Source organism: Colobus angolensis, unplaced genomic scaffold, assembly GCF_000951035.1.
Source record: "Colobus angolensis palliatus isolate OR3802 unplaced genomic scaffold, Cang.pa_1.0 Scaffold178, whole genome shotgun sequence".
Classification (NCBI taxonomy): Eukaryota; Metazoa; Chordata; class Mammalia; order Primates; family Cercopithecidae; genus Colobus; species Colobus angolensis.
This window is the reverse complement of record NW_012114910.1, coordinates 4,947,291-4,961,652: the sequence shown is the minus strand read 5'-3', so window position 1 is coordinate 4,961,652 and position 14,362 is coordinate 4,947,291. Positions and strand designations below refer to the sequence as shown.

Sequence of the window (14,362 nt, the reverse complement as noted above, 5' to 3'; positions counted from 1 at the left end):
GGCCTCCCAAAGTGCTGGGATTACAGGCTTGAGCCACCGCGACCGGCCAGCATCATGTATCTTACATGCAAAGCGTTTCTTGTTTCCTAGTTCTAAGCAATACTGATTACCTCACCTGCGGGGCATCAAAGAAAGTTGTCTACAAACATACCTCTTTAACTTCCACAAGACCAGAAAGAGTCAGGGCTGAACACAGCTTAGATGCTGTCTTCACTTTGCTATTGTTATCTGCCAAAAGGAAAATCTCAATTAATAGCTTTATAGGTCAAAGTAGGAAAAATAATAAAGGCTCAATCCTATGTGGGTTAGCAAGCATTCAAACAATAATAACCAGGTGGGCGTGGTGGCTCATGTCTATAAACCCAGCACTTTGGGAGACTGAGGTGGATAGATCACTTGAGGCCAGGAGTTCAAGACCAATCTGGCCAACATAGCAAAATCCCATCTCTACTAAAAATACACACACAAAAAATAGCCAGGCGTGGTGGCACATGCCTGTAATCCCACCTACTTGGGAAGCTGAGGCATGAGAATCGCTTGAACCCAGGAGGTGGGGATTGCAATGAGCCGAGACTGCACCACTGCACTCTGGCCTGCACAACAGAGTGAGACTTGATCTCAAAGAAAAAACAAAAAACAAAACAAAACAAAATAACCTATTCTGTTTAATGTATAGATGGTCCCTGACTTAATGATGGTTCTACTTATAATTTTTCAACTTTTATGATAGTGTAAAAGTGATACCCATTCAAATAGAAACTGTATACTTCAGTTTTCACTAAATTATATGAGATACTCAGCCCTTTATTATAAATAGGCTTTGTGTTAGATGATTCTGCCCAACTGTAGGCTAATGTAAGTGTCCTAAGCATGTTTAAGGTAGGCTAGGCTAAGCTAAGCAATTACGTTTAGTAGGTTAGATGAATTACATGCATTTTTGTCTTAATAGCATTTATCAGGACGTAACTCCATTGTAAGATGAGGACAACTGTATATACATTTTAGTGATACTATTTTATTCTTCTTCTTATTTTTGAGACCGGGTCTCACTTTGTCATGAAGTGCAGTGGCATGATCTCGGCTCATTGCAGCCTCGATCTCCCAGATTCAAGCAATCCTCCTGCCTCAGCCCCCACCAAGTAGCTGGGACTATAGGTGGGCACCACCATTCCTGACTAATTTTTGTATTTTTTGTAGAGACGGGGTTTTGCCATGTTGCCCAGGCTAGTCTCGAACTCCTGGACTCAAGCAATGTGCCTGCCCTGGCCTCTCAAACTGGTGGGATTATAGGTATGAGCCACTGTGCCTGGCCATAGTGACACTATTTTAACTTGGCAAACACTTTTTTTTGTTCAAAGTGTTTTTACCTAAGCTCTTAAATGTTACACTTCCATTATTATTGTTTTTTTTATCACTCTCTGCTTCTTGAAACCCCTTCCAGAGGTTGTGAGATAATGACTGTGAAAAGAGGCTTATGAACTGCAAAGTGCACAGAAATACAAGTATTCTTTCTGTATGGTTCTTTTTTTCTCTCTGTATAGTTCTGACTGAGACACTGCATTTAGTCTTGTAAGGTTTAAACTCCCAGCAAAGAATGCTGATGTATACTACGCATACCACAAAGTTCTATTTCCCCATAAACAATGAACACCTTTATACATTTCAAAATACTTTCATTTCTATTATTCTATTTGATGAAATTGTTACATTTTGACTGAAAGTCTAGTGAAAAATATTAAAATCCAGAATTGAATCACTCTGACAGCTATACCACTGATCAAAAAATTTTTTACTTCATGAACACTGTCATTAGTTTCATATGAATCAATAATTACCACATCACTCCCAGAGTTCCAGTCATTATTTTTAAACTTTTTATTTTGAAATAACTATAGATTCACAGGAAGTTGAAAAAAACAAAAAAGTTCTGTATATTAAGGAGGTCTTCACTTCATCTCTCCCCACAGTAACATCTTACCCAATTATAGCCTGCTATGAAGACCAGGAAATTGATACTGATGGTCCACATAGCTTTTTCAGATTTCATTACTTTAATATGTACTCGTTTGGCAGAGGGGGCTTTACAGTTCCAAGTAATTTTATTACATGTGTAGATATGTGTAACCACCACCACATTCAGAACACAGAATTGTTCTATCTATAAAGAAGAACCATTATACTTCCCCTTTATAGCTCCACACACCCCTTTCCTCCCACTTCTAACCTCTGGCAAACTCTAATCTGATCTCCACCACTATAATTTTGTTATTTCAAGAATATGAATGGAATTGTACAGCACAGAGCCTTTTGAGATTGACTTTTTTCACTCAGCTACTTCCCTTGATATCCATCCAAGCTGATGTACATATAGTTAGCGTGTTCCTTTTTATTGCTGCATCACTTTCCATATTATGAACATATCAAAGTTTAACTATTCACCTGCAGAAGGACCCATTTTTAGATGGCAGTTTCCTTCTATTTTGTTACATAATGAGTCAGCCAAAGATTACAATTTCTCCAGATATGTTGCTTCAGATTTTAACAATAACTTATCCCCAAGGAAAAGGTTTTGCTATAGAAACACTGATCTCCCAATGGTATCTCCTGATCAGGGAGAGGCAGCACACATGCTCAAAGACTCAACCCTGTCAAATGTGTATTTTTCAAGTGAAGCTCTCCTTACCTACAGCTGTCTCTACCGGCTCTTTCAGAAAAAGACATCCACCAGGCCGAAGGATCCGGGCGATTTCAGCCAAAATCTCAGCACTGTGCAGAGTGGTGCTTCCCGGGACTAAACCCGACAAAATAATGTCAAAGCTGGATTCTTTGTGGGCAGCTGAAAAGAAGAGGACTCTAATTAGCAATCATCTGGCCTGGGACAATCTCCTGGTCCCTTTCAACCCCCAACAAAAGCTACAGACCTCACCCTGAGAGAATGGACACCACTCGGTATCCATCCAAGAAGCTGGATGAATAGTAAGTGTTTTAAAAAAACATGGAATAGCTACGCAGAAAGAACATCATACTTATGGAAATCATCAACCAAACTCCTAAGCTCAGTGTATCTCAACTGAAAAACAACCGGGTGACGAGCCACCACTATCACATGCCACCCTAAAAGAAAACTCAGGTATCAAGGAACCACAGAAAGGCAACACTCCCACAGAAACCCCTCCAGCCTCATACAGACAACATGGGTGGGTACTTACACTGCAACAGCTGGTTGATGTTTTCCACAGACACGTGGCCTTCATTGCCAGTTAACACTTGAAGCTTATCCACCAGATCTTTCAGAGCCTCCACTGGGGATGACTTATCCCAGACCACTGCCACAAACTGGCCAGCAGAGATCCCAAAATCTGCCATTCTTGCAGTGTAGTACTGATGGACCTAAAAACTGCTGGCCAAAAGAGAATCAAGACTGGGCAGAGACAAAGTGCAGTTTAATCCATGAGGTATCATAAAATATGATTAGAATCCCAACCTAAATTGTAACTGCCCACTAGGGAATGCTGACACCATTAGAAACCCTACTGTATATGCTAAAGAGTCTGAATACATGAACCCCATTATCTCAAGTCTTCATAATCCCAACATTCCCAAAAAAGGCCAATAGCTTCCTTGGTGAGAATCCTGACTTGGAAGAGTCAAGAAAGGGGATTAGAGGCAAGTAAGAAGGTTGGGGGCAGAAAGATGATTTCCTCTTTAAGGTAATTCAGCATGAATGGAATGCAAAACACATAGGACATCAATTAGGCAAAATGTGACTCAGCAAGGAAGGCAAATAAATTGACAGAAATAATCCAACCACAGGTTCAATGTTTTTAAAACGAAACAACACGTTTAAAATTTGCAAACTGAATACTGGTATTTTCCCTTTCATCAAAATATGAAAATATAATTTCACTGACTCTGCAGTGATCAAGAATACTTACAATGTCTATACCATTTAACATTAGCCAGACTGTTCAAAGCATCTTCTAAACATTATCTCAATTGAATCTCAGAACAGCCTTAAATTAGATACTATTACCATTTTACAGTCTGGAAACTCAGGCAATTTACTTTGTCCAAGTCACACAACTAGTGGGTGTTACATGGATAAAGTGAGAGCTAGGATTTGAATCCAAATTCATCTGACCGTAAAGCCCATGCTTTTAACCTTTGGAAATTTCCCTCCATAGATCAACTTTCTCTTCTACTTGATACTCAGGTAAGGATATAATATGCTCACAAAGAAAGTAGTTCAAGAGATAGTACTCTACTCGGTTCCTTTCTTTCTTAAACATTAATGACACCAGTTTCCAATTTAACATAGCTCAAATAAATGAAACAAACAATTTCTGGTAGAGGGGTCAAACTTGGATTAGTTTTATGTTGAACATTTCAGACTTCTGCGGAGGTGGCCAACTCAGTGGCAATCATGCCACCACAGATACAGACTGAAAGTCACTACACTCTCGTTTCTTTTAAAATGTTGACTTCAGCTGGGCGCAGTGGCTCACACCTGTAATTTCAGCACTTTGGGAAGCCAAGCCAGGCGAATTGCCTGAGCCCAGGAGTTTGAGACCAGCCTGCCAACATGGTGAAACCCCATCTCTACTAAAAGTACAAAAATGAGCTGGGCGTGGTGGTGCACGCCTGTAATCCCAGCTACTCAGGAGGCTGAGGCAGGAGAATTGCTTGAACCTGGGAGGTGGAGGTTGTAGTGAGTCAAGATCGTGCTGCTGCACTCCAGCCTGGTAACAGAGTGAGACTCCGTCTCAAAAAAAATAATAAAAATTAAAAAATAAAAAATTATAGCTCATGCCTATTATCCCAGCACTTTGGGAAACCGAGGCAGGTGGATCCCTTGAGTCCAGGAGTTCAAGACCAACCTGGGTGACATGGTGAAACCCCATCTCTACTAAAAATACAAAAATTAGCTGGGTGTGGTGGCAGAATCTGTGGTAGTCTTATGTGGTAATCTTATGTAGTCCCAGCTACTGGGGTGGAGGAGAGGGCATGAGGCGGCAGGACTGCTTGAGCCCAGGAGCTTGAGGCTGCAGTAAGCCAAGATTCCAGCCTGGGTGACAGAGCAAGACCCTGTCTCAAAAAAACCAAAGTTTACTTCAAGTAACTCTCCTATTTGCCTACAAAACATACCCAGGATGTCAAATATTTAACACTAAAGCATTAAATACTATAGCACTTTGATCTGTCACTCTTTTTCTAAAGGAGTTACTAAATGTTTTATTTGCTAGAGTGAGGTCAATTAGCCTTCTGGATCCACGGCCTCCATAATTTGGCTCCACCTGTATCTCCCACCACTCCAAAGTGATCCCTCCTTATTCTATGAAAACCCTTTGCATTTTCCCTTCATCGTGCCTTTTATCTAGCTCCTTCTGTATGATCCAACTGCTAGCGCCCCTAAAAGGATGCTAAGTGTTATCAGACAAGTAGGATTCTTTAGTCATTTAACTCTTGTTTTTTTAATGGCAGAGGGCAAGTAAAAATGGAAAAAGAAAAGAAAAAAAAATAATATAAAAGAGAATAATTGTTTTTTTGGGGTGGGTGGGGAGGACGGAGTTTCACTCTTGTTGTCCAGGCTGGAGTGCAATCGTGGCTCACTGCAACCTCCGCCTTCCAGGTTCAAGCGATTCTCACGCCTCAGCCTCCCAAGTAGCTAGGATCACAGACGTGCACCACCACACCTGGCTAATTTTGTATTTTTTTAGTAGAGGGGGTTTCTCCATGTTGGTCAGGCTGGTCTTGAACTCCCGGCCTCAGGTGATCCGCCCACCTCGGCCTCCCATAGTGATAGGATTGATTACAGGCATGAGCCACCTGCTCAGCTGATTCTGTGGTTTTTTTGCTTGTTAGTTCTGTTTTTTGAGACAGAGTCTCACTTCATCATCCAGGCTGGAATGCAGTGACACAATCTCGACTCAGTGCAACCTCCGCCTTCAGAGTTCAAGCAATTCTCATGCCTCAGCCTCCCAAGTAGCTGGAATTACAGGTGGACACCACCACACCTGGCTAATTTTTGTATTTTTAGTAGTGACAGGGTTGTTGGCCAGGCTATTCTCAAACCCCTGACCTCAAGTGATCTGCCCGCCTCGGCCTCCCAAAGTGCTGGGATTAAAGGCGTGAGCCTCCGTGCCCAGCCAATTCTGGTTTTTAAATCCCTAAACAGCACACAATCAAGGACTGAAACTTTTAACTGGTACATGATGTCGAGGAAGAACCCCTGCAAACTTTAAAGTGTGCAATATGGGATCAATCTCACATTTAAGAACCAGCCAGGCAAGATGGGAGTATAGATTGCTGGACATTAAGTTATAAGAATAAAAATGACCTGTTTCTAGAATGATGTTGGAATAGGTTCTTCCTTGGGATAACAGAAAAGGATGATAAAGATCCCACCTACCAGACTACTGCAACTTTGCACTGTATTTACGGAAAAACCCTCATGAAGGAAACTAGGGGCAAAAGCGTATTTATCAGCTAGAGAAAAACAAAAAGCCAAATGTCTAGACCTTTTCAGCAACATTTATGGAGGCAGTTTTATAGGGCACAGGTTTTGAGTGCAGATGACCTAGGGTCCTATCTTCCACTGGATCTTATGGGTATATTACCATAGATAAGTTACTAGACTCTTTAAATTTGTTTTTTCATCAGTAAAGTAGGGATAATAACCTCATATTTTGCGAGGCTACTGTAAGAAGCAAATGAGAATAATATGTAAGGCACTCGGCAGGCTCTGGCACACAGAGCTCTGTAAAGTAATGTTCTAGAACTCTGGGCTTCCACTTTTCTGTGGCTAGTTTACCTGCCTTTGCTTCAAACAGTCCTATAAAACCCTGTTTCTCCTTAGCCATGCCTGACAGGAGGACACCCCAGGGAGTGATAGGAAGCTGCTTTTTCATTGTTAGAATTAGTGTAAGAGCTGTGCTTTATGATCTTTGGACAGTACTCCAGCGGGACTGTGTCAGTAAATTAGAAGAATGTAAAATGCTTTGTGTTCTGTATCTCCCAAAACTAATCTTATGGCAAGAGGAGCTTATGAACTACATTCATTAAACATCAACCCTCAAAAAATAGGCATAGCCACTACTTTCAGTCAGCATTTTTCAAATAAAATAGGAGATAATATTCTTTCAAATATCTAAAACCAAAGTGTGATACTTTTCATCATCAGAGTTTTATGTTGCTGTTGTGAATTTGTCTTTTAAAACAAAAAAATCCATAACGAAAAAGTGTCCCCATATCTAAGACAACATGCTCAGAAGCTGTGATTCAGGACCCAGCTTCATAATAAGAGGTGGCATCATTGTCACATCACTGAGCTCATTAGGTGCCTCTACCAACTCTGACTGAGGCACACACATGTCCATGGCCCTTCTAAAATGTTACTGGCAGGCAGTAAAAGCGGATGTCTGAGAACAGACGGTTTTTCAGGTGCCCAGTAAGCATCAAATCTTGTGGTATTTGGTCTCTCTTCTGGTGAAAGGGGACAAAAGAAAATAGTAAGACTGAAGTTTGGGCTTCAGATCAAAAAATCCTTTAACTTGGGTGCATAAAAGAATTCCAAGAATACTGACAGTTTTCAGAAAGGAAAATCCTAATTAAAATTAACTAACTGGGCTGGGTGCGGTGACTCACGCCTGTAATCCCACACTTTGGGAGGGCTAGGCAGGTGGATCACCTGAGGTCAGGAGTTCAAGACCAGCCTGGCCAACATGGAGAAACCCTGTCTCTACTAAAAATACAAAGATTAGCTGGACATGGTGGCCTGCACCTGTAATCCCAGCTACTTGGGAGGCTGAGGTAGGGAGAATTGCTTGAATTCAGGAGGTGGAAGTTGTAGTGGGCCAAAATCTTGCCACTGCACTCCAGCCTGGGCAACAGAGTGAGACTCCATCTCAAAAGAAAAAAAAAATTAAAAAAATAAAATTAACTAAGCTCTTGTGCACCTACATGTCACTGCCTGTCCTCTGGGTGACTAGTGCCAAGTGGGCCTAACCAGCCTGCTGTGCAATCTAAGTCAGCCATTGCCCCTCTCTGGGCCTCAGTTTCCCTGCCAGCTTTAGCAGAATGGTAGGAAGGCACAATTACAATCTGCAGATGAGACCTAAGAAACCTACTATGTGCCTGTCCCTACACAGGAGACAGACAAGAAGACACTTGTTTCCTGCCCTCAAGAGAATTCTCTGTCTAGACACTTAGACTAGGACCTTAGATTTTTTTTTTTTTTTTTCTGGCAGAGTCTTGCTCTGTTGCCCAGGCTGGAGTACAGTGGCACGATCTTCGCTGACTACAACCTCCGACTCTGGGGTTCAAGCGATTCTCCTGCCTCAGTCTCCCAAGTAGCTGGGATTACAGGCACCTACGACCACGCCCAGTTAATTTTTGTATTTTTAGTACAGATGCAGTTTCGCCATGTTGCCCACGCTGGTCTGGAACTCCTGGGCTCAAGTGATCCACCCACTTCAGTCTCTCAAAGTGCTGGGATTATAGGCATGAGCCTGGCCCAGAATTTTTTTTAAAAAAGTGAGAATAAACAATGAAACAGGAATGTCTCCAGGCATTTGGCATATGTCAGGAATTAGAGTTTCAGAAAGGATACCCAAATGTTAGTTTCCACAGGAAAGGCTCATTTAAAGCTGGGTGGACAGAACTCAGAAACAAACCCTCATGGAGAGGAGTGTTTTACCTAAAACAGAAATATGGATCTAAAATTTTAACCTTTGGGTAAGTTTTGGCTTAGGAGGTTTTCCCCACACCCGTGCAGGGGAAGCGGATATTCTGAAAAGACTAGAGTTGACAAGGGGTGTGCAAAGCACAACTTTCAGATACAAAGATGGGGTCTGAGTGCAAACACAAAATCGATAGAATCACATGCTCTTGTCCTTAGTTACTCTTAGTCCAAAAACCATTTACTTCTTCCTATTAAGCCTTCTCTGATGACACCCCCGTGAAGGGCTCTGTTAGTGACTGGACCGTGACCTCCTTGAGCCTTCCAGAGCTCGGCACTCAGTAACATCAGAATGAAGGGCACCAGCCTTTCCCGAACTTGCAGATCCTACAAATCACCCGAGGGAGTGGTTAAAATGAGATTCCTGGACCACACCCAGAACCACTCAATCAATCCTCCAGGACAAAGGCCTGGCTATCTGTTCTAGTAACAAGCATCCTTCCGATCTGGATATTTAACTATACCAACTCAACACGCTGGGGATTCGGACAAGTCGCAGGTTCGAAATTATAATCGTGAGCTCAGGTACCCCGCCAAGCTTTCGTGCTTTGCTGCCAAGCACCCCCAGGGACCGAAACTTCACGGGGACTGAGGCCCAAGGTCACAACGATTGGCTACTGGTAGGACCGGCTCTCAGAAAAAGGTCTCCTGGACCCCAGAGCTCGGAGCCCTTTCTCCTCAGCGTGGTGTCCCCGGGGCCTCAGAGTAGGGCAGGCTGTGCAAGGGACGAGGCAGCCTGGGAACGGCAGAAATTCCCGGTCAGGACCCCGGGGCGGTTAGGGCCGGCCCTGGCCCCGCACACCAACTTCTCAGGAATAAACCCGCCGGGACTCTCAGCGGGGCGTCCGTGGCTGCGTTCGCATCGAGGGACAGGGGTAGGAAGAGGAAATGAGAGGATATAGGGACGAGGTGGGGGCTGGGAGGGGACAGTTGAGGGAGCTCTGGCGCTCAGCCGGCCCCCACCATTCTCACCTGCCGCCTGGGCTCGCTCCCGGCTTCTCCTCAGCCGTCGACTCCACGCCTCGCGCCTCTCGCGAGAGGAGGAGGCTCCATGGCGCGACTACTTCCGCCCTCCTAGTGCAGTAGTCCCGACGTTGCCCGTCGCGTCGCCGCGGGCGACGTGCCCGCTTCCAAAATGGCGACGGCGGCGGCTGTGTCTGGTGCGCTTGGCCGGGCGGGCTGGAAGCTCCTGCAGCTGCGGTGCCTGCCCGGTGAGGGGGCTGCCAAGCCGGGGAGAGGCAGGGAGCGCGGAGGGGGCGCGAGGCCGGCTTGAGCTGGGTTCGGCGGTGGGGGGAAGAGGCCGGTGGGGCGGCCCGCGAGCAAGGTGAGGTGAAGGGCATCGGCGCGGGCTCAGGCGAGCTGCCTAGTTAGCTTCGGCCCTGCCCCGCTGCGGGGCAGGTGCAGGGGGGCAGGGCCTGTCACCCCCATTTCATGGAGTCAGCGGAGCCTCAGAGAGGGCTGGGGGTACGAAGGTCACGCAGCCTGAGCCTGTTGGTTACAGAACTGGCAGTCGCAGACCCATTCTCAACTCTATTGCCAATCCACTAGAAGGACACGGCCACAGAGAGCCTAGTCCATTGTTTCCCGAAAGCTAGTCGTTTCCCCACCACTTCACGAACTCTGTGATACTCTCGTACCACCTTTGCCACTATGTACTCAGTATTTTTATTTTTAAATAGGAGTTCTGAAAGAGGAAACTTTATATCACTGTCGTAAATGGAAAACTAATATCGCCTTCCTTAATTAGAATGTATGCATTAACACTTTAGCATACATACATAACTGATGAAACGTTCACCTATATTTCACCTAAAATCTTCTCATGACCCTCAGTGGTACTACAGTCACACTTTGCATCCGCTCCTTCCTTTTCAAAGTTTTATGGATATTTGTGCCATACCTTTCAGTACGTGTATTAAAATATTGATATTTTTACACATACTATTATGTTTCTTTTTTTTCTTTTTCTTTCTTTTTTTTCTGAGACAGGGTCTGGCTCCTCAGCTTCCCAAGGAGCTGGGACTATAGGTGCGTGCCACCCTACTTGGCTAATATTGTTGTTGAGAGAGAGTCTCACTCTGTCGCCCGGGCTGGAGTGCAGTGGCACAATCTCGGCTCACTGCAACTTCTGCCTCCCTAGTTCAAGTGGTTCTCCTGCCTCAGCCTCCTGAGTAGCTGGGGTTACAGGCTTGAGCCACCATGCCCAGCTAATTTTTTGTTTTTAGTAGACGGGATTTCACCATGTTGGCCAGGCGGGTCCCAAACTCCTGACCTCAAGTTATCCGCCTGCCTCAGCCTCCCAAAATGTTGGGATTACAGGCATGAGCCACCGCCTAGCCCCCTTTTGTTGTATTTATACAAAATTCCAAACTAAAGGTGTGTAGTTAAAGTAATGCCTATGACCCCGCAGATCTACCACGAGAAATGAAGGTATGTATCTACAAAAAAGTTAGTACAAGTATATTCATAGCAATTGTATTCATAGTAGCCAAACACAGAAACAGTCCAGTTGTCTAGCAACAGAATAGTATTTTTTATGGAACACTATTCCGCAATAAATACTAAAAATTAGTTAAAGCTGGACACTAAAGTGATGAGGACCGTTTTTAATCAGTAATAACTATTGCAGTAGGGAAAAGGGTCTAGCATGAACTGAGCGCAACCTTGAGTTTAGTGCATGCAGAAGTAACTGGGTGTTTCAAAGAAAAAAATGAGGGAGGAGGTAGGAAGGCAGGTGGAGACTCAGTAGAGTCAAGAAAGTGAATAATTATAAATGAGATTGGGCTGCTAGCTGGCAGTTGACAAAGTTAGGATTCTGTTTTCCCAAAGGGAGACGTAAGCCCTGTCCTTAAGTGTTATCCAGAACAAACAGTAAATTTTTTCTTGACAGCCAGAGTTTTCTCAGGCAGGCACTTTAAAGGTGGGTAGGGTTATCGTAAGGGATGTGGCCCTGAGTGATGCTTATGTTAGTGTGTGTGCAAGTCTTTATAGGCCAAGGTTGAGGCCTAGATAAGAAGAGGGCTCAGAGGAGCCTGGTTAGAGCCTGATCAAGGAGACAGTCTTTGTCAGATCTACTGATATGCATAAAAGTATGGATCAATCTCAAAAATATACTAAGTGGGCCAGGTGTGGTGGGTCACACCTATAATCCCAACACTTTGGGAGGCCAAGGTGGGAGGGTTGCTTTAGCCAAGGAGTTCAAGACCATCTTGGGCAACATAGCGAGACTCTGTCCCTATTTAAACTTTAAATAAATACACACACGCACACACACACACATAGTCCTAAGTGAAAGAAGCTTTATTGAAATATGTACATGTAGATGAAATCTTAGGACAGGCAAACCTAAGACAAGCAAAAACTAACCTAGAGTGAAAAATTCAGAACAGTATGAATGGGGAATGACTGAAAAAGCATAAGAGAACTTTCTAGGGTGACAGTAATGTTCTCTGTTTAGATTGGGTTCAGGCTGTGCAAGTGTATACATCTGTCAGAACTCATAGAATGGTACACTTAGGATTTATGCATTTCATTGTGTGTAAACGGCATCTCAAAAAAAAACAGTGAACATAGAACTCTTCCATGCTAAAATGTTTAGAGATGAATAATACTGATATCTGCAACAAATGCACCAAAAATCAAGATGGATGAAGAAATGACAGATGTGTAGAACCTAGTGGCAGATATGCAGGTGTTCATTCCATAATTCTTTCCATTTGCGTGTTTGAAAATTTTTATAATAGGCCGGGGACGATGGTTCATGTCTGTAATCCTAGCGCTCTGGGAGGCCAAGACAGGTAATCACTTGAGGTCAGGAGTTTGAGACCAGCCTGACTAACATGGCGAAACCCTGTCTCTACTAAAAATACAAAAATGAGCCTGAGAGTAGTGGCGGGTGCCTGTAATCCCAGCTACTCAGGAGGCTGAGGCACGAGAATCACTTGAGTCTGGGAGGCAGAGGTTGCAGTGAGCCAAGATAGTGCCACTGCACTCCAGCTTGGGAGACAGAGTGAGACTCTGACTCAAAAAAAACCAAAAAAAAATTTTTTTAGAATAAAACATGTTGGGAAATAAAAAAGTAGTATGAATTTATGCTTAGGAAACATACTTCTTATCTTTCTTAAACTAAGTGGGGATGTTGCAGATATTGCAGATGAGAAAGCAGAGATTAGTGACTTGTCCAAAGATACCATATAGACACTGGGGGAGTAGGACTGAGACATTAAATTACTACTCCAGAGCTCTTGCCATAATATATATAAATATGTAACATTTACAAGCCACTTTTACATTTTGTTTGGGCCACACAGTGGTCCCATTGAGCAAGTAGAAGTTATTACTCTAAATGTGCAGATTTAAAAATCTGCACATTGGGGTGAAATTGTTTGCCAGTTATCACACAAGTAACAAGTAGTAGAAACAGGTCGAGATGCTAGATAGATCTTTTTTCCTGGCTTACCACTTTTGCTACCACTTCATGTCCCAAAGTTCCCAGTTCGCGCAATATTTTTGTGTGGGACCCAACACTTGGATAAGTGGTTCTCGAGAAGTCTCTGGCCTGCTTTTCCTCCTCCTTGTCTCTGTTACCACTCTGAGTCTGAAAGGGTCTTCTCTGTTGAATGTCTCTGACTGACCAGCCCAGTTTCTGTTTCAGTGACCCGTTGCCGACCAGCCCTGGTGCCACGTGCCTTCCATGCTTCAGCTGTGGGGCTAAGGTCTTCAGATGAGCAGAAGCAGCAGCCTCCCCCTTCATTTTCTCAGCAGCATTCTGAAACACAGGGGGCAGAAAAACCTGATCCAGAGTCTTCTCATCCACCCCCCAGGTAGGCACTAATCCACCTATTTCTGGGCACTTCACATGCTTCAGTATGTCTGTTCCTCCTTCACTTCCTCTCTCCTCTCCATCCCCTTTTATACCTACCTTCATTTCCAAGGCCATCTTTGTTATTTAGAATTTTTTATTTTTTGTAGTGATGACTTCTCGCTACATTGCCCAGACTGGTCTCAAACTCCTAGGTTTCAAACTGTCCTCCCCCTAGACCTCCCAAAGTGTTGGGATTACAGGTGTGAGCCACTGCACCCGACCCCAAGACTGTCTTTGGAAATAACCTATTGTTTTTATAAAATTAGTGCCTGTTTGTTCTAAAACACCTAAACAGTATGGAGAAGTTCAGAAAAATAAAGCAGTTTTATCCAAAATTACAGAGATAACCCTGCTAACATTTTTGTGAATATCCTTTTAGATGTTTCTCTAAGCTTATTTCATATATACGTTTTTGTATAGAATAGATACCATGTGTATAAACTCTACATGCTGTTCTAGAACCTGTTTTTTCACTCAACAGTACATTTGTAATGTCTTTTCATAGTTTAATAGTTGTATAACATGTGCTGAAATTTATTTAACCTGTCTTTTATTGATGGATATTTACATTTCCTTCACTGGTATAAGAAATAATGTGATAAAGTGTGTGAATCTCTTCTTAGAAGTGGGAGCACTAAGTCAAAGGATATGTACATTTAAAGATTTGTTACAGGCCGGGCACGGTGGCTCACGCCTGTAATCCCAGCACTCTGGGAGGCCGAGGTGGGTGGATCACGAGGTCAGGAGATCGAGACCATCCT

General features: G+C 43.6%; 2 protein-coding genes across 6 annotated transcripts in view; one reads left to right on the top strand and one right to left on the bottom strand.

The window, feature by feature from the left end:
- The window catches only part of CIAPIN1 (cytokine induced apoptosis inhibitor 1), an 18,799-nt gene extending 8,901 nt beyond the window's left edge, over positions 1 to 9,898 (bottom strand). The window contains exons 1-4 of one of the 2 annotated variants that reach the window (XM_011938836.1): positions 9,710 to 9,898; positions 3,210 to 3,421; positions 2,684 to 2,836; positions 152 to 228 (exon numbers count right to left, since the gene is read on the bottom strand). In XM_011938836.1, the coding sequence (XP_011794226.1) occupies positions 152 to 228; positions 2,684 to 2,836; positions 3,210 to 3,366 (387 nt within the window). In that variant the 5' untranslated portion in view covers positions 3,367 to 3,421; positions 9,710 to 9,898. The remainder of the gene's footprint in view (positions 1 to 151; positions 229 to 2,683; positions 2,837 to 3,209; positions 3,422 to 9,709) is intronic. The other variant, XM_011938835.1, reaches the window with a different exon arrangement.
- The window catches only part of COQ9 (coenzyme Q9), a 14,118-nt gene continuing 9,549 nt past the window's right edge, over positions 9,794 to 14,362 (top strand). For 2 of the 4 annotated variants that reach the window (XM_011938840.1, XM_011938838.1), the window contains exons 1-2: positions 9,805 to 9,948; positions 13,392 to 13,560. In XM_011938840.1, coding sequence (XP_011794230.1) covers positions 9,873 to 9,948; positions 13,392 to 13,560 — 245 coding nt within the window. In that variant the 5' untranslated portion in view covers positions 9,805 to 9,872. Of the gene's footprint in view, positions 9,949 to 13,379; positions 13,561 to 14,362 lie in introns of all 4 variants that reach the window. The other 2 variants (XM_011938839.1, XM_011938837.1) reach the window with 2 other exon arrangements.